Raw genomic sequence first — 26,887 nt, forward strand, 5'->3', positions numbered from 1 at the left:
GGGAGGGTGAGGGAGAGAGGGGTAGGTGAGGGGGAGGGGCCTAGTTGAGGGAGGTGGATGAAGGTGAGGGGAGGGAGGGGGGATGGGTGAGGTGAGGGTGAGGGGGCAGGTGACAGTGAGGGGAGGGAGACGGGGGTAGGTGAGGGTGAGGGTGAGGGTGAGGAGGTGGCTGAGGGTGAGGGGACAGAGACAAGGGAGTTGAGGGTGAGGGGAGGGAGATGGGATGGGTGATCGAGAAGGGAGGGAGATGGGGTGGGTGAGGGTGAAGGGAGGGAGACGGGGTGATGAGGGTTAGGCTGAGGAGAGGGAGACGGGTAGGTGAGGGTGAGGGGAGGCACAGGGGTGGGTGACATTGAGGGAGACGGGGTGTAGGTGAGCATGAGGGGAGGGAGACGGGGTGACGAGGGTGAGGGTGAGGAGAGGGAGACGGGTAGGTGAGGGTGAGGGGAGGCACAGGGGTGGGTGACATTGAGGGAGACGGGGTGTAGGTGAGCATGAGGGGAGGGAGACGGGGTGACGAGGGTGAGGGTGAGGAGAGGGAGACGGGTAGGAAAGGGTGAGGGGAGGGACAGGGTTTGGGTGACAGTGAGGGACAGGGGGAGGGAGATGGGGTGGGTGAGGGTGAGGGGAGGGAGATGGGGTGGGTGAGCGTGAGGAGAGGGAGACAGGGGTAGGAAAGGGTGAGGGGAGGGACAGGGGGTGGGTGACAGTGAGGGAGAGGGGGAGGGAGATGGGGTGGGTGAGGGTGAGGGGAGGGAGACGGGGTGGGTGAGGGTGAGGGGAGGGAGACTGGGTGGGTGAGGGTGAGGGGAGGGAGACTGGGTGGGTGAGGGTGAGGGGAGGGAGACAGGGTGGGTGAGGGTGAGGGGAGGGAGATGGGGTGGGTGAGGGTGAGGAGAGGGAGACGGGTAGGAAAGGGTGAAGGGAGGGAGGGGGTGGGTGACAGTGAGGGAGAGGGGGAGGGTGACGGGGTGGGTGAGGGTGAGGAGAGGGAGATGGGGTGGGTGAGGGTGAGGAGAGGGAGATGGGGTGGGTGAGGGTGAGGAGAGGGAGATGGGGTGGGTGAGGGTGAGGAGAGGGAGACGGGGTGGGTGAGGGTGAGGGGAGGGAGACGGGTAGGAAAGGGTGAGGGGAGGGAGACGGGGTGGGTGAGGGTGAGGGAGAGGGGGAGGGAGACGGGGTGGGTGAGGGTGAGGGGAGGGACAGGGGGTGGGTGACAGTGAGGGAGAGGGGGGTGGGTGAGGGGAGGGAGAGGGGCTGACGATTGGGATAACATCACAGTGGTTGAAACTTGAAGAAATTTTGCTCAGCCTTTTGACTAGAATAGTATTAAATAGAAGCTGAGAAAGGAAGTAGTCTCAGAAATGGGAGAAACATTTTTATTTCCTTTACTCATAAATGGGATGACGGTGTCACTGATGAGGTGACATTTGTTGTCCATCCCTAATTGCCCTAGAGGGTATTTCAAAGTCAACCATTTTGCTGTGGGCCAGGAGTCACATGTAGGCCAGATCAGGTAAGGATGGCAGTTTCCTCCCCTGAAGGGCAGTAGTGAACCAGATGGGTTTTTCCCCCAACAATAAACAACAGATGCACAGTCATCAATAGATTCTTAATTCTAGATATTTTGAATTCAAATACCACCATCTGCTGTGGTGGGATTTGAACACAGGTCCCCAGAATATTTCCCGCAACACATCCCTCACACCCCGCCCCCGCCACAACCGCCCAAAGAGGATCCCCCTCGTTCTCACACACCACCCCACCAACCTCCGGATACAACGCATCATCCTCCGACACTTCCGCCATTTACAATCCGACCCCACCACCCAAGACATTTTTCCATCCCCACCCCTGTCTGCTTTCTGGAGAGACCACTCTCTCCGTGACTCCCTTGTTCACTCCACACTGCCCTCCAACCCCACCAGACCCGGCACCTTCCCCTGCAACCGCAGGAAGTGCTACACTTGTCCCCACACCTCCTCCCTCACCCCTATCCCAGGCCCCAAGATGACATTCCACATTAAGCAGAGGTTCACCTGCACATCTGCCAATGTGGTATACTGCATCCACTGTACCCGGCGTGGCTTCCTGTACATTGGGGAAACCAAGCGGAGGCTTGGAGACCGCTTTGCAGAACACCTCCGCTCAGTTTGCAACAAACAACTGCACCTCCCAGTCGCAAACCATTACCACTCCCCCTCCCATTCTTCAGATGACATGTCCATCATGGGCCTCCTGCACTGCCACAATGATGCCACCCGAAGGTTGCAGGAACAGCAACTCATATTCCGCCTGGGAACCCTGCAGCCATATGGTATCAATGTGGACTTCACCAGTTTCAAAATCTCCCCTTCCCCAACTGAATCCCTAAACCAGCCCAGTGCATCCCCTCCCCCCACTGCACCACACAACCAGCCCAGCTCTTCCCCCCCACCCACTGCATCCCAAAACCAGTCCAACCTGTCTCTGCCTCCCTAACCTGTTCTTCCTCTCACCCATCCCTTCCTCCCACCCCAAGCCGCACCTCCATCTCCTACCTACTAACCTCATCCCACCTCCTTGACCTGTCTGTCTTCCCTGGACTGACCTATCCTCTCCCTACCTCCCCACCTATACTCTCCTCTCCACCTATCTTCTTTTCTCTCCATCTTCGGTCCGCCTCCCCCTCTCTCCCTATTTATTCCAGTTCCCTGTCTCCATCCCCCTCTCTGATGAAGGGTCTAGGCCCGAAACGTCAGCTTTTGTGCTCCTGAGATGCTGCTTGGCCTGCTGTGTTCATCCAGCCTCACATTTTATTATTCCTGTTGTTTTTAAATGCAGCAACATATTTTGTGTTCATCACTAGAACTTTGTATCAACTAGGTACTTACAATAAAAGTAAGAAGGAATGAGGAGGAGCATATTTCAATATTGACTAAGTCAGGATTGGTCTGGATTGCAAGCAAGCGACTTGGGTGCTGGGAATTTGAAATAAAAACAGAAAGTGCTGGAGTAACTCAGCAGGTGTGATGGCGTCTGTGAAAAGAGAAACAGAGTTAACGTCCAATTCCAGAATCTTCTGAACTATTATCCGTTAGAACTATGACTTAAAACATTGACTCTGTTTGCTCTATCCATTGATGCTGTCAGACCTGCTGAGCTTCCCCAACACTTCCTCTTTTTATTTCAGCCACTTTTGGCTTAATGTGGCAAAAAGTGCTGACACCTCTCAATAATCAGATCTGTATCCTCACTGCAGAACCCATGTGATATCTAGGAAGTATGGGAACATAGCATTAACAAATTGACAAGGGACATAGTGTTTACAGAATGACAGGACACAGTGTGTCAGAATTTGATGCAAGGAGTTTGTAATTGTTGCATCAGGGAAGCAGGGGCTTGGACAGTTTTAACATTGAAGCACACACTGTGAGTTGCATCAAAATAGTTTGCCTTTTGTCTGTTTGTAAATTATGGGTGTTTTCCACTGCTGTTCTATTTCTTTACTTATCAGTGCATTTTAGTTTCTCTAGATGTATTTTTAGACTTTAGCATCATTTTAACTCTGGTCTTTGCTGTATCAGACTATTAAGGTATATGATGGACTAGCTGGATTCCTCCTTTGTTGTGTGCTTCTATCACTTATACTTCAGCGAATTTTGAAAACGCAGTCTTTAAGTCCGAGATCAGGATAAAAGGTGCTGCTGATACAGTGAACTGCTTCCTGTCATTATAGCTGCAGTATAAAGGGTGGTTCTGCTGTTCTGTGCTCATGCAAGGAGCGTTTGCATGTTCAAAATGGAGTACAAGTCTGAATGGGGGAGGGGGGTGGATGAAGAACAGAAGAACCTGTGTGTACAGATGCTCAGATCATTGAAGATGGCGGGTGGAGAGAGCCACAAGTAAAACATACAGTGTCCTCAGCTTTAATAGTCAAGGCATAGAGCGCGAGAACAAGGAAGTGATGTTGCACATGTGTAAGACACAAGTTGGACCTCAGCTGGAGTATTTTGTACAGTTCAGGACACCACATTACGGGAAAGATGTGAACGCACGGGAGTGAATGCAGGCGTGGTTTACAAGAATGGTTTCGGGAATGAGGAATGTCAGTCTTGAGTAGAGATTGAGGAGGTTGGGGCTTTCTCTCTTGGAGATGAAACTGAGAGGAGTCCTGATAGGTATTTTCAAAATCATGAGTGGGCAGGGTAGAGTGGATGGAGAGAAACTGTTCCTGCTTGGCAAAGGAGGGTGTAAATTAAAAGTTATTTGCAAAAGAAGCAAATATGATGGTCTGAGAAAACCGTATTCACACAATGAGTAGTGTCTGGAAGTATGCTGGAGGCAGGATCAGTTGAGGGATTCAACAGAGTACTGGACCATTATTTGGATAAAAATAAAGTGAGGGGAAATGGGGAGAAAGCAGGAGATTGGCACTTGACAGTGCCGAGCCTTTGAAGAGCCAGTGCCAGCGTGATGAGCTGAATGGCCTGCTTCAGCTTCGTAAGATTCAGTCAAATCTTGAGGATCTCTCTCCCTGAAAACATCCACCATGCAGGCATTGTCACATCGCCCTGTGGAACAAGGTGGTATATTGTTAAGGCTTATGGTACTGACATTAAGAATCATTTTGTTCCCAAAGAAAACCGGGAAGGGTTAGGGTCGGCTGCATTGTGCATGACCGATTAGAAAGTTGCTTGATCGAGGAATAATTCTACATTGTGTCAGGAACTGATCAGCAGAGTGGGGTTGGCTTTGGGTGGCTTGTGGGGATAAACAGTTGACATCTCCTTTTTGCTGCCAGTCAAATGTCTGAGCATCTTAAAAAGGTGACATTTTGCTGCTGAGCGAAACAAAGAGAGTTTTCATTACAGACTGCATGGGGAAGGACGTGAGAGTCTGTGACATTGCTGTGATTCTGTGTCATCAGAAAAGAATTCTAGTCACGGCAACAGATGTAGGAAGCGCAGGCTGCAGGCTTGCCAACTTTCCCACAGGTCTGATCGTGTCGTGGAATTGCGAGCTCGCAAGTGCCTGCCAGTTTCTGGTTTGTAATTTGTTTTTGGAGGAACAAGAGAAAAGAAAGGGGAAGTTGGAACGGTTTTCAAAGAGACGAAACAATGCATTTGTGCCCTCCATAGCTGCCCTCCATCTGGTGGGTGCTGTTCACTTTCTGCCCTTGTTATTGATTTATTTTTGGTACTAGGAGCAGCTTGGATGCCATGCCTGGGAGATGAATCACCCCACACCTAGGAGTGATTGCTGTGTGGGTATGGTTTCAGTCTGTCAGCACATTACGCCTGCAGGTATTAATTACTCCACCCCCCACCCCATGTTGCTGTATAATAAAGCCTGCTTTCAGCAGGACTGAAGCGAAAACAGATCAAACCTTCCACATATGTAAGCATACAGAAAAACTTGCCAGATCACCGCACCACGGGTTTAATGTGGTGCTTTTTATGCTTTCGCCCTTTGAAGTGTTAGGACCTCTCTTGCCAGTTTTATTTCATTCCGTAAGAACTGCAGAGAATGCTGGAGAAAGTCAACAGGCAGTGTTTGTGGAGAGAGAAAAACAAGAGTCAACATTTTGAATCCTGCATGACTGTTCCTAAAGGAAAATAAAACATCATCATCGGCGGGTCCCTTGCAGATGACGACGACGCTCTTCCGCTCTCAGGGTGAGTCGGTGGGTGGCTGTACAGACCCATGCGACTTCTGCAGGCTCTGTTACACTTGGGGCAGAGGGAGTTTGTGGGAAGGCGTAGATGGGGTGTTGGAATGCATTACCATTCCTTTGCTGTTTCTGGCTGGCTTCTGCTTTCTCCCCACTGCGAGACTCCAGGTCTCCTTCCAGGATGCTCCTCCTCCATTTTGGATGATCTTGGGGCCAGTGATTCCCAGGCGTCTGTGGGAATGTCACGTTTTTCCAATGAACCCTTGAGGGTATCACTGGAGAACTTGCTCTGTCCACCTGGGGCTTGCCTGCTGTTTTGGAGCTGCTGCGAGGGGAGTCTCGAGTCGATTGTGTGGACAACGTGCCCAGCCCCATTGTAGCTGAACGAGGGAGTTCGGTGTCTCGATCCTGTGGGTGTTGACCTGGGTGAGGATGCTGGTGTTGGTGCATCTTGCTTCCCAGTGGATGGGCGGGATCTTGCACAGACAGCGTTGGTCGTACTGCTGTTCCTGTATGAGATTGCACCATCGTTCAGATGTGAACATTAAACTGAGGCTCTGTCTGCAGCCCTCAGGTGGATGGTGAGATCTCCACGGCGTTATTTCCAGCTTGAACACAGTAACTTTCCCTGGTGTGCTAAATTTATCCTGCGGTCGCTGTTACAGAAGCAGATATGCGCTCCTGAGCAGCGCCGGTCGATGCTCACAGCACGATCCATGGTCTCGCGAGATGGGAACCTGCCATCACCAGAATAGACATGGGATAGGGCCCAGAGGAGGTGTAGATGGAAGAGCGATGAGCAACGGCTGTCCGAAAGCGAAAAAAGACCCAGAAAAATGAGATGAAGCATACAATAGGAGTACATGTCAGAAGTTGAAAATGTTGAACTCAGATTGAGTCTGAAAGGCTGCAATGTGCCAAATTGAAAGCTACTCTTTAATCTTGGGTTGAGCTTGTTGGAGCATTTCCTGGTTTTAGAGGAAATCCTGTCCGTCGGTCCCCTTTGCACAGGGGCTGGTGGTGTTGTCGTAATGTCACTGGGTTGTAATCAGTCCAGGCCAATCCTCCAGGGACAGAGGCTCAAGTCTCACCATCAATGCGTGTGGAATGTAATCATGCTTTAGGGCAGCATGGTGGCTCAGCGTATGGCATTCCTGCCTCACAGCATCAGGTTCCCGGGTTCAATCCCACCCTTGGATGACAGTGTGTGTGGAGTTTGCACATTCTCCCCATGTCAGTGTGGGTTTCCTCCCACAGTCCAAAGTGGTGCAGGCTAGATGGATTGGCCGTGCTAAATTGGCTCGGTGGCTCAGTGGTTAGCACTGCAGCCTCACAGGGACCCGGGTTCGAATCCCACCTTGGGTGACTGACTGTGCAGAGTTTGCACATTCTCCCCGTGCCTGCGTGGGTTTCCTCTGGGTGCTCCGGTTTCCTCCCGCAGTCCAAAGATGTGCAGGCTAGGTGGATCAGCCATGCTAAATTGCCCGTAGTGTTCAGGGGTGTGTGGGTTATAGGGGGATGGGTCTGGATGGGATGCTTCAAGGGGCAGTGTGGACTTGTTGGGCCGAAGGGCCTGTTTCCACACTGTAGGGAATCTAATCTAATCTAATGCCTGGGGATGGCCGGTTTCCGCACTGCAGGGATTTTATGATAGGTCAGCAGGGGTGTACGCTATGGTAATGCTCACACATACCTTTGGCTAGATTCACAGTCATCGCTCCTCCTTATTGCAGTTGGTCTAAGTTACTCATACCCTATGGAAATGATTCCTTTGGCAGGAGTTAAGTTCAGTTTTGAAAACAATGGTAAAGAATTATTACATGCTAATTAATAGCAAGTTTCTTTACAGTAGATGCACATTAAAGTGGTACAGTGGTAAGATCAACAATAAAGCAAAGAACAGTAGACCAAACACAGGAATTGGTGGAAAAACTCAGCAGGTCTGGCAGCATCTGTGGAGAGAAATCAGAGTTAATGTTCTTTCAGTTTTTGCAAGGAACAGTGGAGGCTGGATATCTGAACAAAAAACAGAAGTCGTAGAATCCCTACAGTGTGGAAACAGGCCCTTTGGTCCAGCAAGTCCACACCAAACCTCAGAGCATCCTACCCAGGCCCATCCCCCTAGAACCCACCTAATCTACACATCCCTGAACACTAGGAGCAACTTAGTACGGCCAATCCACCTAGCCTGCACATCTTTGGACTGTGGGAGGGAACCAGAGCACCCGGAGGAAACCCACACAGATACGGGGAGAATGTGCAAACTCCGCACAGACAGTTGGGACCGGGACCCTAACACTGAGGTGGCAGTGCTAACCATTGGGCCACTGAACCTCAATAAGTCTAGCAGCATCTTTTTATCAACTTCTCTAGTGGTTGACGGACTCTCAGCCTTATCCTTTTCGTTATGGTTCCCCCCCCGCATCCTCACTTACTACCCCACGAGCTATTGTACCTAAATGATCATGAGCTGCTAATTTCCACTGTGATGCCACCACCGGACATATATTCCCCTCCATCCCCTTCCACAGGGATTGTTCTGTCTGGGACACCTTGGTCCATTCTGCCTCTACTCTCAACACCTCCCCCTGCAATCGCAGGAGGTGCAGAACCTGCCCATTTCCTTCCTTCTTCGGTACCCAAGGCCCCAGACACACCTTCCAGGGTGAAGCAGCCATTTACCTGCACATCACTCAAGCTTGTCTATTTGCTGCTCACAATGTGGTCTGCTGTACATTGGGGAGATAGAATGCAGACTGGATGACAGCTTTGCAGAACACCTACATTCTGGCCGTGAAAATGACCCGGAGATTCCTATTGCCTGTCACCGTGTTCGCTGGTCAACTTCTCTGTCTCATGTCCAGCAAGGCTCAATGCAAGCTTGAGGGACGATGCTCAGGCACCTTAAAGCCTTCAGCACTCAGCATTGAATTGAATGATTTCAGAGCATGGCCAGCTCCTTCCCTGTCTAGCACCGACCACACACCCCAAGTTCTATTATTAAATGCGTTGCTTTCACTGCAGTCAGCCCATTTTCAACCATCTCCAGCTCCCACTATCACTTACCGAGCTTCCCTTTTCCCCTGGCTTACTATCAACAATCCCCTTGTCTGTCTACTATTTTTTCTCTCTCCGCGCCCAGCCCTGTCCCCGCCTAACCGCCCACCCACCGTCAGCATTAAGTACCGCCTTTCCCGAGCTGCTTTCCGGGCTGAAAAAGCTATTTGAGGCATTAACTATTCTTCTCCGTCTCTGCACTTGCTGCCCGACCCGCTGGGTTTCTCCAGCATTCTGTTTTTGTTTGTTAATGGTATTGCTGATGAGCTAGTAATCTCCAACCCCAGGCGACTTGGGTTCGAACCCCACCAAGGCAGATAGGGAAATTTCAAATCTGAGAGATTCTGGCCTAACGGTGATTGTGTAGCTATTGTTGATTGTCAGAAAAAAAACCCTTTAGGGAAGGAAACTGCCATCCTTACCTGGTCTGGCCTACATGTGACTCCAGTCCCACAGCAATGTAGATGACTCTTAACTGTGTAGGTCTATCACGTTCCCCCCGTGCCTGTGTGCGTGCTCCAGTTTCTTCCCACAGTCCTAGGATTAGATAGTTTGGCCAGGCTAAGTTGTCCTGTAGTGTTCTGGGAGTGCGCAGGCGAGGTGGCTTCACCATGGGAAATGCAAGATTACGGGGATAGGGTTTGGGGGGGGGGGGGGGGATGAGGAAGGTTTTGGGTGGGATGCTCTTCGGTGATGACCTCTTAGGCCGAATAGCCGCTGCCTGCACTGTAGGGACTCTGACTCTACGAACTGCCCTCTGAAAGAGCCTTATCAGAGGAGGAGGCGATGGCCTAGTGGTATTATCACTGGACTGTTAATCCAGAGACCCAGATAAACCAATCCTGACCAGTCACTATTGAAATATGCTCCTCCTCATCCCTTCCTGATGCTTCTGACCTACTTTTATTGCATGCACGTAGTTGATACAAAGTCCTAGTGATGAACACAAAATGCGTTGCTGCATTTAAAAAAAAGGAATGTTTGACTCAATCCCATGCGGCTAACACAGTTAACATCTATTAAACATCTGATGGTAACTGCTGGGTACAGAAGTGTGGAGTCAAGACAAACATATCCAGCACATTAGCGCACAGCAGCTTAATAACTGGGGATATGCTGGGGAGGCGAGGGCCTAGTGGTATAATCACTGGAGTCTTAATCCAGAGACCCAGGTAATATTCTGGGGACCCAGGTAAAATCCTGCCACAGCAGACAGTGGAATTTGAATTCAAAATATCTGGAGGAGTTAAGAATCTAATGATGACCCCATGAATCCATTGCCAACTGTTGGGGAAAAAAACCCATCTGGTTCACTACTGCTCTTTAGGGAAGGAAACTGCCATCCTTACCTGGTCTGGCCTACACGTGACTCCAGACCCACAGCAAAATGGTTGACTCTGAACTACCCTGTGGCAATTAGGAATGGGCAGTAAATGCTGCCTAGCCAGCGACGTTCTCATCCCAGTAATGAATAAATTTGAAAAATTGAATCAATTAAAGATTCTGGACATTAAATGCTGGCCCAAACAGCAAGAAACAGCAACATCCCCAGAACAAATAAAAAGAAATGTTTGTCCATGGTGAGACTGTAAGGTAAATACACCTTCCTGCCAATGAAACATTCTCACACTGACTTGGAATCTCATCTAGAATGCTGTTAGCTCCTGCATTTCCTGATGGATGGAGCTTATTTCATGATATCACTTAGCTCTTTTGGGGACTAGTTATCTTACACGCTTTCTACTTTTTTCAAGATTTCCAGCATTTCCAGTGTGCTGCCTACGATACTGCGACTTTTCGCCCTGAAGCTCTTTCTAAGCAGCTTATGGCTGTGAAATTCCTGTGTCTTTTTTTCCCATTTGTGCTTTATTGCATCCTCCTAGCAGCCTGTAAACAAAGGCATCAGTCCTTGCTACATAATAAAATGTGAGGCTGGATGAACACAGCAGGTCAAGCAGCATCTCAGGAGCACAAAAGCTGACGTTTCGGGCCTAGACCCTTCTTCAGAGAGGGGGATGGGGTGAGGGAACTGGAATAAATAGGGAGAGAGGGGGAGGCGGACTGAAGATGGAGAGAAAAGAAAATAGGTGGAGAGAGTATAGGTGGGGAGGTAGGGAGGGGATAGCTCAGTCCAGGGAAGACAGACAGGTCAAGGAGGTGGGATGAGGTTAGTAGGTAGGAGATGGACTTGCAGCTTGAGCTGGGAGGAAGGGATGGGTGAGAGGAAGAACAGGTTAGGGAGGCAGAGACAGGTTGGACTGGTTTTGGGATGCAGTGGGGGGAGGGGACGAATTGGGCTGGTTTAGGGATGCGGTGGGGGAAGGGGAGATTTTGAAACTGGTGAAGTCCAGGTTCTCTTTGGCTGCTTCATGTTCAGAACAAAATACGCCCTGGAGAAATGAATCTGATTTGATTGTGTCAGTAATCTAACCAGCGCAACCTTTCTATAAGGTTTTTACATCTTGATTTTGTCCCTTGCTTTCAGCGTTTGAAAACCATTGTTAACTTGCAGTGACTCTGCGATCAGCCAGGCAGCTCTTTGTACATGTATTGGGGCAGAACTGTGTTTTGGAAGCTGCCCGATTGGAGCGATCTGCATTGAAAAGGTTTGTATCTCATTTTTTTTTTATCAACACTTCAGGGAACGTCATCTGCTGTTCTTACCTAGTCTGCGTCTCCAGGTTAACTTGTACCTTCCCTCTGAAGTGGCCTAGCAAACCACTTAGGTGTGTGCAAAATGGCACCTTGTCTCTGATTGGCACCCCATTTGCCACCTTGGGCATTCACTCCCTGCCGTGTACCATGTTCAAGAGGCGCTTAAAAGTTTCCCAAGCCTCTTGTAGCAACACCTTCCATACCTGCAGCCTCTACTACCCAGTAGATCATGGCTAGCAGACATGTGGGAGCAGACTTTGAAACTGCGTTGCCACTCCTTCACCATCTCTGGCTCAAAATCCCGCGGCACCCCCACTGCAGTGGTTCGAGAAAGCAGCTCCCCGCCAACTACTGCAGGGCAGTTCGGGCTTGACAGCGGTTGCTGCCTTGTCAGTGATAATCACATCCCAAAACAATTTTTTTTGACATATAGGGATTGGCAATAAATACTGGTACCTGTCGCAACACCACATTGGATGAATGTGCCTAGAAAAATAGTAGGCTATGTTTGAGAAGCAAATGTAAGTTCTTTAGCATTTTCCCAAGAAGCTGTAAGCCACTTTCTAAACGCAGATTTGTTTCGATGTGTTTAATACAGAGATTTTTTGTTTTGTTGAGAAGTTCAGTTCTGAGCTAACCCTTGTCACCTAAATTAGTTTGGAGTTAGTGCAACATTAAAGGAGATAAGTTACTCCTCAATTATTGTCCGTCGGTTTTATTGAATCAATCGATTATGCTCATGTTTTCAAAAAAAAATCACTTTGTGTGAAATTCAGAAATTTGTTTTACTTTTGTTCCAGGCATGTTTAAGGTGAGGACTCAATGTTCACAGAACTAGTGCTGCTGCCAACATCAAGAGACTTGGGGGAAAATGCTACAAGCTGTCTACTGCTTCTGAAACAACTGCTAGACATAAATGCAGCAGATCATCTGAAGAGAAGTCTGTGTTTTGCTGGATTGTAACCTGTTTTGCAGATGCTGCTCTCTGCATTTCCAACAACAGCTGCTTTTATTTTGGATTTCTTGGATTATTGACTTCATTTGCCACTATTATGTTTGTAGCTATGAAATGTGATTTAAAGAGCTTTTAAGCTGCTTGCAAGCAGCTTTGCTCAGTCCTAATGAAAGCTATGAATGTACTAATTGTCTCTGCTTCTGAATATAACCCCTTTAACTCATTCGCATTTGTACTACCTCAAGACTTAAAACTATTCCTAAACAATCTCTGCCAGCCTCCCAGTTGCATCCATTGGAAATGTCAGCTGAGGGGAAGCTCTGTTGATTATATCCTAACTCAGACCAAGTAATATCCACCATCAACCCTGCACTAACTGACTTACACTGGCTTCCAGTCTAGCAATCCATTAGTTTTCTCGTTCGCTCCAAATTCCTCTTTTTCAACCCTCACTACCTCTGTTCCCTTTATTTATTGTTTCTGCCGGACTCATCTCTGAGATCAGTGCACGACAGCAGCTTCGGGAAAGCTAAGCTAAACTCTCATAAGCTAAACGCCATTTGGTGTTTGTGGAACCTCAAGTGGATCACAGTTCACAGGGAATATTGCTTGGGCTGCAACCCTCTGATATCTCTACGCTCCTTCAATTTCTGCACATCTCGGATTTTATTTGCTGCATGTTTTGGTTCACCTATTTAGCTCCTAAGCTGTAGAATTCCCTCTCTGAAACCTCTTTGCCTCTCCGTTGCTTTCCTTTACAATACCCCATCCTTTTCCGAAGAAGGGTCGAGGCCCAAAATGTCAGCTTTCCTGCTCCCCTGATGCTGCTTGGCCTGCTGTGTTTATCCAGCTCTACACCTTGTCACCTCAAAACCCTATTCTTTTGACCAGCTTTCTGTGTGTCTTCCCAAATATCTCCAGTGCCATGGTCAGATTGGTGCCTCTTTTTTCTGTTTAAAGTGCCTTGGGATGCTTCACTGTGGTGACAGCGCTATACGAATGCAAGGGAGAAGATGGGGGCGAGGCTGTAAGTCACCAGTAGCAACCCACAGTTTCGTGGGGGTGCAGTTTCAAAGCCCACCACAGCATCTGGTGTAACTTCTATTCAACGAATGAGTTCCTTGAATTAATCCCCAAAAAAAGGGTCTGGAATGAAAGCTAGTGTCAGAAATGGTGGGTGTCAAACCAACATTGATTATCATTAAAGAAATTCCCACTCGGATCTCTCATGCCCTTTAGGGAAGGAAATCTGTTATCATTACATCCTGCATGTCACTCCAGACTCTCAGCTGTGTGATTGCCTCCTAGGATCATGGAGATCTACAGCATAGAAAAAAGCCCTTCAGCCCATCATAGCCGTGCACTAGTCTAAAAAAAAAGCAACTTATTTGTTTTAGTTCCATTTTCCTGTGCTTGGCATTTAGCCTTGGCATCACAGTTGCACATCAAATACTTTTTAAATGTGAAGTAAGTCCACGAAGGCTGGTATCCCATCACCAAATCACCCTTTACTTACAAGCACACAGTTCGTGGAGTCTGATCAGCTAGCTCAAAGCCAGTGCCAAGAGTGAGGAGAATCCCTGAGACTCCTGTTTATGTCTGTCAACCAGGGCTCCCTGATTGGACCAAGTTAACAGCCCCAATTCAAAAGATAGTTTTCAGGATTTCTGTCTTAAGCATTTTTCCTCTGGTGAGGGTGATCAGTGATGACAATGAAACTTGCAGCAGCACAGTGGCAAGAAGCATATGGGCCAGGAGCAGGCAGGTGGGGCTAGTTTAGTTCAGGGTTATGTTTGGCATGGGCTGGTTGGATCGAAGGGTCTGTTTCTGAGCTGTATAACTCTGAGTGTAATCAGAGATCCACCTGACCAACCTCACTCCAATCACCACAAAATGTTATAAAGTTTCTGCCTTCACCATTCTCACACGCAGTGAGTGCCAGATGCCCACCACCCTCTGGGTAAAAAGTGCTTTCTCACATCCTCTGTAAACCTCCTACCCCTTACCTTAAACCTATACCCTGGCCATTTTTCCTCTTTACAGAGGGATCAATTTCTTCCCATCTACCCCAACTGTGCCCCTGGTTATACATCTCATTCATGTCCCTTCTCAGTTCCTTCCGCTCCAGGAAAAACAACTCCAGACCATCCACTCTCTTTTCAGAACTAAAACTCTCCAGCCCAGGAACTATGTCTTGGTAAATCTCCTCTGCACCCTCTCCAGTGCAATCACATTCCTCCTCTTTACTGTCCTCAAACAGCAGCAATTACAAACATGCCACATGCAAATGATGACATTTCCAGCAACTCCATTGTTCTATTAAACAATGAATGAAAATGTTGGAGGTTCAGTTGTATTTTGTAGATTCACAGAACCTCAAATATACAGACTTTGAAAGGTAATTTCAAACCAGGAAGAGCTAAAGACATTAGTTGGAGACAGCATGTGAAGCGTTTTGTATAAGGCATGCAAATATTAATCATCCATCTGTGTATAGTTACTGAGCGAAGAGAATTTAGGGACCAACATCAGTTCTGTTCTTAAAACATTTGACATCTGGAAACCATTTGAATACCTACTAGTTGGGATAAATGGTCGCACTTACATCTGTAAACCCTATGACTTTGGCAAAACAAATCCTTTTGTTCAATTTTTTTTGTTGCAGGTTGAAAAATATTTCGTTGCTACAGCAATCTTCATACTGACAACCCTGCTGATCATCTACAGTTCTAGCAATGGCAGTAGCTCATTGGATTACAGAGGAGGCTTCATTTACAATGTTGTGAGTCGGGCGCCGCTAAATTTAAAGAAGTGGGTCACAAAAGATGGTTACTTGCCAGTTGTTGGGAACAAGGTAAGAAAGCCTGTCTGAGATTTTCATCTTGCGAATTAATTTCGCACCCATAAGCAGTTAATCCCATGCAGAGTTTAGGTGAAGCTGCTTTTTCTGAGAGTGTGTAGAGTGTGGAACTTGCCACCGTGAGGAGTGGTGGAAAGAAATGGCATAAAAAGCTTGATCAACACATGTGAGAGGGAGAGCAAGGAATAGAATATGATCGAGTTAGATGAGGAATCCTGGGATGTGGCTCACGTAGAGCATTAGTACCAACGTAAACCAGTCTGGCTGAATGGTGTGTTTCTCTGCTGTAAATAATTGTAATGCTTTCGAATATCCACTAAGGTTTTAAAAAAGGACTCAACTGGCCCATTTGAAGCCTGTTGAAAATTGGAACCAGTCATTTCCAGTTGTTATTGTAACAGAAGATAAAGAACTACAGATACTGGAGATCTGAAACTCCAAAAAAAGAACAGAAATTGTTGGAGAAACTCAGCAGGTCTGAGAGGGAAACGGTTAATGTTTCAAGGGAAGTGACACTTCTTTAGAACTTCACCACTCGATTTCCCTTTATGTAATTATAAAATTTCTTCATATTGATTTTGATGTCCCTTGCAAGTTTCCTTTCACAATCCCTTGCAATGGCTCTTATAAACTGTTTTGTGTCCCTTTGTTGGTCTTTGTATGTTCCCCATTCAGTGGGATCTGTGCGGGGTTTTTTTTCTCATTTTTGTAAGCCCTTTCTTTTAGTTTTATGCTGTCCATTACCTGTTTAATTGTCTGTGGCTGTTTTTTTGAGTGAAGTGGAGCTTCAATTCTTATGCTGCAGCTGTACAAAACTCTGGTGCGGCCGCACTTGGAGTATTGCATACAGTTCTGGTCACCGCATTGAGAAGGATGTGGAAGCTTTGGAAAGGGTGCAGAGGAGGTTTACTAGGATGTTGCCTGGTATGGAGGGAAGGTCTTACGAGGAAAGGCTGAGGGACTTGAGGCTGTTTTCGTTAGAGAGAAGAAGGTTGAGAGGTGGCTTAATTGAGACATATAAAATAATCAGAGGGTTAGATAGGGTGGATAGGGAGAGCAATTTTCCTAGGATGGTGACGGCGAGCACGAGGGGGCATAGCTTTAAATTGAGGGGTGAAAGATATAGGACAGATGTCAGAGGTGGTTTCTTTACTCAGAGAATAGTAAGGGAATGGAACGCTTTGCCTGCAATGGTAGTAGATTCGCCAACTTTAGGTACATTTAAGTGGTCATTGGATAAGCATATGGACGTATATGGAATAGTGTAGGTTAGATGGGCTTGAGATCGGTATGACAGGTCGGCACAACATCGAGGGCCGAAGGGCCTGTACTGTGCTGTAATGTTCTATGTTCTATGTTCAAGGGTATAAATGGATTTTGTGTTAAACGTTTCTTTAAACATCCTCCATGTTCTTTAGTTGTTTCAACAGTTAGCAGATTTCCCCAGTTTACTGTGGACAGTCTCTGCCTCATCTCATTAAAGTTGGCCTTACCTAAATCTAAAACTCTAGTAGCTGATTCATGTTTTTTGGCTTTCAAATGCAACATTGAACTCAGTCATGTTATGATCACTGTTTTGTAAAATCCCTACAGTATGGGAGCAGGCCATTCAGCCCATCAAGTCCACACCAAAGCTCTGAAAAGCACCCCACCCAGACCCTGCAACTCTGTGCTTGCCATGGCTCATCCGCCAACTGCACATCCCTGGACACTGTGGGGCAGTTTAGCACGGCCAATCCACCCTAACCTGCACATCTTTGGATTGCGGGAGGAAACTAGAGCACCCAGAGGAAACCCACGCAGACACGGGGAGAATGTGCAAACTCCACACAGACGGTCACCCGAGGGTGGAATAGAACCTGGGTCCCTAGTGTTGTGAAGCAACAGTGCTAACCACTGAGCCACTGTGCCGCCCCACATTTGATAGGGTTATAGGAAAAAGGCAGAGAACCAGAGCTGAGGGTCATTGGATTTTGATCTCATTGAATGGTGGAGCAGATCTGATGGGCTGAATGTCCTAGTTCTGCTCCAATATCTTAGGGCCTTCTGAAGCAGGAAGGTTATGGTTTAACAAACTGTTTCTTTGTAACTAACATTGAAATGACCATGTATTCTCTGTGGGTGAGAATGAAAGTTGCCCAAACCCCTGGGCATTTAGTTTCATTTCCCTGCCGCTCATTTCTTCTGTATTGTAAAAAAGACCTTGAAAGTTATTCAGTATTAAAGCAAATACTTTGGGTGAGGGTAAAGCAGCTGAGTGCATTAAATGAATGAGTTGAAGTTGATTAAGTGTGACTGAACTTTGCAGCAGTCATCTGTTGGTGACTCGGTGTCGTACAGAGGTTTAATGGGTTAGAACATTCTCAAATAGGTCAACTGTCTCACCACTAATTAATAACTGTTGCCGCAGTTTATTGGAAAATGAAGTCACTCTTGTTTTCTGGCCCCACTGTGCTGCTCCTTTGAAGAAGTCTTTATGTTGGGTATAGTTCCAAGAGAATCTGAAGTCCACAGTGTCTCACTGAACATAGACAATGTGTAGTACTGGACTCCAATCCTTCCTTACTCAACACTTACACCTGCTTCCTTCAGAAGTGAAAACTTGATTATTATTCGCCCATCTTCCAACAATCATTTAATCCCATTTGCCACAGGCTAACAATGGGAAAAGAACTAATGCAAAGATGAGGAAAATTTTACTTTCCACAGCGAACGGTCACATAGAGTCACACAGTCATACAGCATGGAAACAAACCGTTCATTCCAATAGTCCACGCAGAATATCGTCGCACACTAAATTAGTCCCACCTGCCTGCTCCTGACCTTTATCTCTCTAAACCTTTCCTGTTCAGCTACTTATCCAAATAGCTTTTTACGTTTTGTAACTGTACCCATATCCACCATTTCCTCAAGAGATAACAAGGTGTGGATCTGGAGGAACACAGCAGCATCAGAGGAGCAGGAGACTTTTCTCCACCTATCAGCTCCACTATCCACCGTCTATCACTGCCTCCCCCTCTCTCTATTTATTTCAGACCCCCCTTTCTCTCCCCCATTTCTGAAGGGTCCAGACCCGAAATGTCAGCTTTTCTGCTCCTCTGATGCTGCCTGGCCTGCTGTGTTCCTCCAGCTCCACACCTTGGTACCTCAAACTCTAGCATCGGCAGCTCCTACTGTCTCTACTTCCTTAGGAAGTTCATTTCACACACGAACCACTCTCTGTTCCCCTCGTTGTTTTTAAACCTCTCTCCTCTCACCTTAAAAGTGTGCCCCCTTGTCTTGAAATGCCCCATTCTAGAGAAAAAACAACTTCCATTAATCCCATCTATACCCCTCGTTTATTTACTAACCTCTATAAGGTCTCCTCTCAGCCTCCTATTCTCCGGTGAAACAAGTTCCAGCCTATCCAGCCTTTCAATATAACTCAAGTCTTCCATTCCCGGTAACATCACACCTTTAAAGCATAGGGAATGAGCAAGGGAGACTGTGACCAATTGAACAGTCCCCTCAAGGAGCTGGAATGGGCAGCAGACTGGAATGGTTTCATAGAATCACAGAATCCCTACAGAGTGGAAACAGGGCCTTTGGCCCAACAAGTCCACACTGAACCTCAGAACATCCCCCTATAACCCACCTAATCTACACCTCCCTAAACACTATGGGCAATTTAGCACGGCCAATCCACCAAATCTGCACATCTTTGGACTGTGGGAGGAAACCGGAGCACCCAGAGGAAACCCACGCAGACACGGGAAGAATGTGCAAACTCCACACAGACAGTTGCCCGAGGGTGGAATCGAACCCGGGTCCCTGGTGCTGTGAGGCTGCAGTGCTAGCCGCTATCAACTATCCAAACTGGGATAAAAACAGAAATTACTGGAGAAACTCAGCAGATCTGGCAGCATCTGCGGAAAGAAAGCAGAGTCAACATTTCCAGTCCAGTGACACTTCTTCAGAACAGTTCTGACTCAGAATATTAGCTGCGTTTCTCTCTCTGCTGATGCTGCCAGACCTGCTGAGTTTCTGCAGCAGTTTCAGTTTTTGTTTCAGATTTTCAGCGTCTGCAGTTCTTTGTTTCATCTAGACTGGGAATGTGGATAAGCCCATTCAGATCTGTCTTGGAACTACACCCAACTTTGACCTACTGGGTACGAAAGCAACTAATCCATAATCAATATTGTACCAAAATATACAAGTAGACAAAACTGATAGAGCAGGAAAGAACAATCTGGTGAACAAAGACTGCTGTAAGGTACTGTAACAGGGGGCTGCTCTCTCTCATCAGAGAGATGATCAGTGATGGTTTAATTTGAGGCATAACCATGCCTCACTCACCTATATTGGCTTCACTCTGCATCGCAAACCAGCCATCCAGTCAACTGAGCTAACCAATCACTACCCACAAATTGTCCGAAATGTCACAACTGATCACTTCAGAGCCATGCAAACCCCCAACAGAGGCAAGACAGGAACTCACGCCCGAAAGGGAAATATTGTATTTTGGTGAAGCTCCCCCCACCCCGCTTACCCCCAGCTCCTGCCCAATGCAGTCGAAACTCGGGACCCTCACTAACTATGCCCGCGGTGTGACATCAGAGCGAAGGCTGCAATGCCAGTTTTAGTGACGCGATGTAACTCTCATTCCAGACCATGGGCCTTCACTGCAGGCAGTGTGCACTCGTCACGAGCTCCAGCCACTTACTGGGCAGTGAGTTGGGCTCACAAATCGACCAGACCGAGTGCACCATCCGCATGAACGACGCACCGACGACTGGCTACGAGGTTGACGTCGGGAGTAAGACGACGCTGCGGGTTGTCGCCCATTCCAGCGTGTACCGTGTGATAAGGAGACCCCAGGAATTCCTGAACAAAAGCCAGGGGGCCGTCTGTATTTTCTGGGGTCCCCCGCAGAAGATGCAGAAGAACAGCAGGGGGGGCCTGTACCGATTGATTCACCATGTGGGCTTGGCGTTCTCCAACCTGTCTGCGTTTGTTATCGCTCCTAAAAGGATGCAACAGTTTGATGACTTATTTCAGAGGGAAACTGGGAGAGACAGGTACAATTATTTATCAGAATCAGGTATTTGGCTGAGTGCTCCTACCATTTTACCCACCTCTCATCCCTCACTCCCACACAATGTCAGGAATAATGGAACTTTACAGTGCAGGAGGAGGCCATTCGATCCATCGTGTCTGTACTGGCTCCCATAAGAGCCGCGCGGCTAGTCCCAGCCCTATCTCTGTAATCCTCAAAATTCAACGCTTTCAGATGTATACCCAGCTCTCTTTTGAAACCGCCCATGGAATCTGCCTCCACCAGTCTCCCAGACAGTGCATTCCAAATCCGAACAAATCTCTGATGAAAGAAGTTTCTCCCCATCTACACTCCCAACTCTCCTGTTGACTGTCTTGAAGTTCTGGTCCCCTAGCTACCGATGACCTAGCTAGTGGAAACAGAATATCCTTCTTTCCTGAATGTTCTGTTGTCCCAACGACCATGATATGTGGATGTGGCCCACTGCTTGTATCGCTCTCTGTTTGCTAATTACCAGTTCCTAACAGGTTCGTTAATTCCTTACATCAATCCCCGGCCCATGTTAAGAGTTAGAAAGGCAGGTCCCTTTAAGGGTCAGCCAGTATTTTGTAACCAACCCCTTCAGTAGGGTTATTACATGCCTCTGGACTAAGTGGGACTTGAACCCAGACCTCCCAGATCAGAGGTAGGGGCACTACCACAAGAGCCCCTCATAGGGTAACTGCTCATTGATTGTGAGCAAGTAACGTTTCATGACCTTTATATTGAGAGCTGGGTTTTTGCCCTCAGTGGGCTCTGTTTGTTAAGTGGGCTTTAATTTGCCGACTGGGCCATTCTGAGGTGCGGATCCAAAGGGAACCGCTGGGTTGTCCAGCTGGTATGGAAGGAAGCAGGCAGGCTCAGAGGATCCACTCGTGGACCTCTCTAAAGTGGCCAGTAACATACTCTCAATGCATACACTCACTCTGACATATACTCACGCTCATACACACACACACTTACACACTCTCACTCGCACACACTCTGACACACACACACTCACAGCTCTCACACCCACACACTCACACCCACGCGTGCACACCCACACACTCAGCTGTCACACACTCACACCCACACACTCTCTCACTCTCACGCCCACACATTCACACCCATACACTCTCACACTCATACACTCTCACACCCACACACACACACACTCACACCCACACACTCTCAAACCCACACACACTCACACCCTCTCACGCTCTGACACCCACACACTCTGACACCCACATAATCTCACAGCCGCACACGCTCACAACCACACACACTCTCACACCCATTCACACTCTCACACTCTGACACCCACACACTCACACCCAGACACTCTCACACCCACACACTCTGACACCCACACACTCTGACTCCCTCACACCCACGCACCCTCACACCCACACACACACACACACACACACACACACACACACTCTCACACCCACACAGACGCTCACACACCCACACACTCTCACAGCCACACACACTCTCACAGCCATGCACACTCTCACAGCCATGCACACTCTCACACCCACGCACACACTCACACTGACTCACTCACACAGACTCTCACATACCCACACACCCACACACACTCTCTCACACCCACACACCCACACACACTCTCTCATACCCACACACTCTCACACTCCTCCAAGAACTCATAAAATCTACCCATTTGTGTGCATGACCCACTTGCCTTGAGTCTTGGCCTGCATGGTCTGCATCTCTAAATTGTGTTTTTTGGGAGGTGATTGTTAACGGGACTTTCTTCTCTCTTTCCCTTCCCTCTGAAGGAAGAAATCCCATTCCTGGTTGAGTACGGGCTGGTTCACTATGGTGATAGCCATAGAACTCTGTGACAACGTCCAAGTGTATGGGATGGCACCACCTCATCACTGCAGGTAGGTGCCTTATCTTCTGATCAGTGACCAGGACCTGGGCAATAGTGACATAAGCAGGAGCATCTCAACCCTGCCTTGCCATTTGATCATGGCTGATTTCTACCTCAGTTACACCTTCCCACAATATTACTGTACTCCGTAATTCCCCAAAGGTTGATCACTTTCATTCCGACGTACACTCACCCATTGAGCTTCTGGGTACAGATTCCCAAGCTTCACCATCCTCTGAAGAAATTCTTCCTCATCCCAATCATAAATAACCTATCGCTGAGCCTTTAATCCCCTAGCTGTATGCATCTAGGAAGTGACATCATCATCAAGTCCTGTCAGGGCCGTAAAGAATTTAATTCCTTTCATTTTATTTTTTATTCATTTGTGGGATGTGGGTGTCATCGGCTGGGCCAGTATTTATTGCCTGTCTGTAGTTACCCTCAAGGAGGTGGTGGTGAGCTGCCTTTTTGAACCGCTGCAGTTCACCTGCTGTGGTTTGACCCACAATGCCATTAGGGAGGGAATTCCAGGATTTTGACCCCAGCAACAGTGAAGGAACGGCGATATATTTCCAAGCCAGGATGGTGAGTGACTTGGATTGGAACTTGGTGGTGCTTCCGTGTATCTGCTGCCCTTGTCCTTCTGGATAGCAATGGTTGTGGGTTTGGAAGGTGCTGTCTGAGAATCCTTGGTGAATTTCTGCAGTGCATCTTGTAGATAGTACACACTGCTGCTACTAAGCATCGGTGATGGAGGGAGTGAATGATTTTGAATGTGGTGCCAATCAAGTGGCTGCTTTGTCCTGGATAGTGTCAAATTTCTTGAGTGTTGTTGGGGCTGCACCCATCCAGGCAAGTGGGGAGTATTCCATCACACTCCTGACTTGTGCCATGTATATGGTGGGACAGGCTTTGGGGAGCCAGGAGGTGAGTTATTCATCACAGTGTTCCTAGCGTCTGATCTGGTCTCATTGCCACTGTGTTTATGTGGTGAGTCCAGTTGAGTTTCTAGTCAATGGTAACCCCCGGGATTTTGACGGTAGGGGGATATGTTTCATTTAGATCACATCTCATTCATCCAACGTCCAGGGAATGTAGCATGCCCTGCCCTATACTCTTGTAGTGAAAATGGGAAAAAAATTTATTTCCTATTCTGTTCCAGTGAAAAGAGATAGGACAGTACATCCCTTAAACATGTACGACCAAGTTCCTTCTCTTTCACATCAAAACTCTGCTGTGTGTTTTCTCTCGTCTTCTCTGCAGAATACTGCAGCCTTGTTGTGATACCCAAATAAGTGAGGCTGTGATCTAGTACATTTCAATTGAAAGGCTAATTACTGAACATTCCTAATAAGTGTGATGAAATCTGAGGGCTTTTGTCATTTCCGACTCAATTTCCTTGCACCACCTTAAACGTTCACTCTCCTCACTGCCGACACACAGTCACAGCAGTGTGTACCATCAGCAAGCTGCACTATAATACATAGAAGCAAAAGTAGGCCATTTGGCCTATCGAGTCTGCTGTGCTTTTAAGTGAAATCATGGCTGATCAGAGAAACCCCATCTCCGCTTTTCTGCCTTGTCTCCATCATCTCTGATTCCATTACTGATTTTAAAAATCAGCCTTAAAGAGACCTAATGACCCAACCTCTGCAGCCCTCTGCACTAAAGAATTCCACAGATACACTACGCTCTGAGAGAAGCAATTCCTCCTCATTTCTGCCCTAAATGGTGACCCCTTATTGTGAGATTTTGCTTCTGATCCTAAACTGTCCCACAAGGGGAAACAATCTTCATGTATCTACCTATCAAGCCCCTAAAGGATTTCATATGTTTCAGTAAGGTCTCCTCTCATTTTCTAAACTCCAGTGAATACACGCATAATCTGTTCAATCTCTCCTCATCAGGAAATCACTTTGTGCTCAGAAACCAGGTAGTGAACCTTTCTCTCGACTTGCCATAGCAGATGGTTAAATTTGAATTCAGCAAAAAATGGTCAAAAAAAAAACTGGAATGAAGAAGAAGCATCCGGCTCACTAATGTCAGAAAATAAGGGAAGGAAACTGCCGTCCTTACTTGGTCTGGCCTGTGTGCGACTCCACACGCACAGATTGACTCTTAACAATTGTGATGGACATCCCATCCCATGAAGGAGTATATATAAAATGGTGATGGCCTAGGAGTATTGCTAGTCTGTTCATCCAGAGACTCGGGCAGTATTCTGAAGACCCAGGTTCAAATCCTGCCACGGCAACTGGTGGAATTTGAATTTAATAAAAACCTGGAATTACGGATCGAATGATGATCGTGAAACAATTGTTGAGCATCAGAAAAAACCTAACTGGTTCACATTAGGGAAGGAAACTGCCATTATTACCTGGTCTGGCCTACATGTGACTCCAGACCCACAGCAATGTAGTTGACTCTTAACTGCCCTCTGGGTAATTAGGGATGGGCAATAAATGCTGCCTGGTTAGTTCTTGTTCCGCCAATGAATAAAAGAATGACTGTCCCTGTGAAATCTTCGCTTCAGACTCATGCATGGCCATTTGGCGCAAGATGTGTAAGTCCATGGTTTTGACTTTGCCAGTCATCTTGAATCCAAACTCATCACATGATAGAGAGGTAGAACCAGGGAGCAGTCTCCTGTCAAGTGTATAAACAGTGGGGGCAAGTAAGAGATGGATGTGGGATCTGGTAACTGTTGTCATAACCATGCATTGCGGGAGAAATGATGATTGCCTTTTTATTTTAAACCTTAATATTTTTCTTTTGTGAACAGGGAATCTCAGCCCAAGCGGATGCCTTATCACTATTATGAGCCGAAAGGACCAGATGAATGTAGGACCTTCATCGGGAATGAACGAGCCAAGAAGGGGAACCACCATCGTTTCATCACCGAGAAGGATGTGTTTGCCGAATGGGCAAAGCTTTACAACATTTCCTTCCTGCAGCCCAGCTGGTGAGGTGAGGTAATATCACGCTTCGGTCTGCCTGCCCTCACCGTTCTTCAACTTCACATCCACGTCTGGGAAACAAAACCCACCCTGGTCAATGGAAGGCTGAAGCTAAAGCCCCTTCACTGATGGTTGACAGGGAATCGGAGGGCTGCTGGAGAGTGGGATCGGAGTGATGGTGGACAATTGCACCAGACCACCAGTGCAGTGGGCAAATTAACTGCACCCTGTTGAATATACTGTGGAGCAGATTCATTCAAGCGCTCTGTTCATAACAGAAAATTCAACCTGTAACCCTATTTGTATCTGTTTATTGACAACGGGGTGTGACCTAATTCAAGCAATGCAGCACAGTTCCTTGCTTTAGGCCTTTTAACAGCCCCTGTGATAGCACCGGAGACATGCACCACCCAATAATGATTGTGCAGAATGGAGCATTGTGATTGACCTTGGGCAAAGCATTTTTAGAAGCATTTTCAATTTGCTAAATTTCACATCATCTCACAGACATTCACGAATGGAAGATGCGTCTGTCCTTCACTGATCTTGCAGATCCCTCCAAGAACACAGACCTCTGTAAAAGAGGATAGACCATGCTGCCTGATAACTTTGCTCAAAGGGTTGGGGCAGCTTTGTGTAGTTACCGTTGCTGGTTTGCTCGCTGAAATTGGCGGGATGACTTTGAGCTGTTGTACCTAGTGGATGTTACCATCTCCAGAATTCAGTATGTCATGTAAGACTGTTGTTTCGGGGGCGGGGGGGATAAAGATTCCACTGCTTTATGTTTCTTGTACACAGCCCGAACTTTCACTAATATTTATGTGGTGGTGTGGTTTGGAATAGGAAGATGAATTTCGCCTGACCAGTTTGTATCTCTGATCACTGCCACTTTGTTGTTACAACCCAAATAAATCCCACACACAACATATTATTGATGTCATTGTGAGTAATTTGCTCTAGATCATTTTGTAACTGTAATGAACACTTCGAGTTGTGCCAAGTCAGTACATTGAAAGTCTTGATTTGCTGTGAGTGTAATCATTTCCTTGTTGTAGTTTGATGAGATGGTCGTTGGGAATGATCAATTGGAGACTTGCCTAGAATGGAGATACAGCTTCTTGAGATTTGAGCTGGTCCTGGGCTTCTTTCTTTTCCAGAAGGCATTGCTATTTCGTCCAGTTTTCTATTGGGCCAACGGCTCATATTTAAAATGTTAAAACGAGCCATTGTATGTGACTGTTTTGAAACAGAAATCCTTTTCTCTATTTCATGATTTGAAGAATTGGCTTTGTTTTTGCATCAGAGCTTGACCTTCATCCTATTTTCTCTAATTTCAAGAATTTTAACCAAATCTGGACTTGTAGAAGATCTAGTGAACTTGACTGATTTATTTCTACTTTGTGAATAATGGTGAGTGTAACGATGCAAATCTTTGCAAATTGTCAGATATTCTTCCCTCCTTTTCCTATTCCTGTCACATTGCTTTGTAACTCAGCTCTGATTTGCTCTCAGTCCTGACCATTTGATTGTCCCAAGGTCAGGTCTAACATGGACTGGGTCCACAGCAGAACCTCTGCCCGAATAATGTGCCTTAATCCCTGACCCTGAAGATCGCATTGTGCTGCCGTAGTGATATCTTCAATATTAGATCTTCCTAATTCTTCCAGTGATTGCTTCATTGTGCTATAGACTCCTCTCCATTGGAAATCATGTCATGGAACTTACCATCAACTGTGTGGGTTTGTATTCATGGATTCTCATACTCCATTAACATCCTACTCTCAAAAG

General features: G+C 47.2%; 1 protein-coding gene across 3 annotated transcripts in view; it reads left to right on the forward strand.

Annotated features, from left to right (window-relative positions):
- The window catches only part of LOC125465587 (alpha-N-acetylgalactosaminide alpha-2,6-sialyltransferase 6), a 42,576-nt gene extending 16,549 nt beyond the window's left edge, over nucleotides 1–26,027 (forward strand). For 2 of the 3 annotated variants that reach the window (XM_059638276.1, XM_059638275.1), the window contains exons 2-7: nucleotides 11,196–11,316; nucleotides 12,166–12,176; nucleotides 14,986–15,174; nucleotides 19,828–20,237; nucleotides 22,045–22,152; nucleotides 24,925–26,027. In XM_059638276.1, the coding sequence (XP_059494259.1) occupies nucleotides 12,168–12,176; nucleotides 14,986–15,174; nucleotides 19,828–20,237; nucleotides 22,045–22,152; nucleotides 24,925–25,108 (900 nt within the window). In that variant the 5' untranslated portion in view covers nucleotides 11,196–11,316; nucleotides 12,166–12,167 and the 3' untranslated portion in view covers nucleotides 25,109–26,027. Of the gene's footprint in view, nucleotides 1–5,372; nucleotides 5,658–11,195; nucleotides 11,317–12,165; nucleotides 12,177–14,985; nucleotides 15,175–19,827; nucleotides 20,238–22,044; nucleotides 22,153–24,924 lie in introns of those variants that run through there. The other variant, XM_048559282.2, reaches the window with a different exon arrangement.
- The last annotated feature ends 860 nt before the right edge of the window (nucleotides 26,028–26,887 follow it).

Source organism: Stegostoma tigrinum, chromosome 29 (assembly GCF_030684315.1).
Source record: "Stegostoma tigrinum isolate sSteTig4 chromosome 29, sSteTig4.hap1, whole genome shotgun sequence".
Classification (NCBI taxonomy): Eukaryota; Metazoa; Chordata; class Chondrichthyes; order Orectolobiformes; family Stegostomatidae; genus Stegostoma; species Stegostoma tigrinum.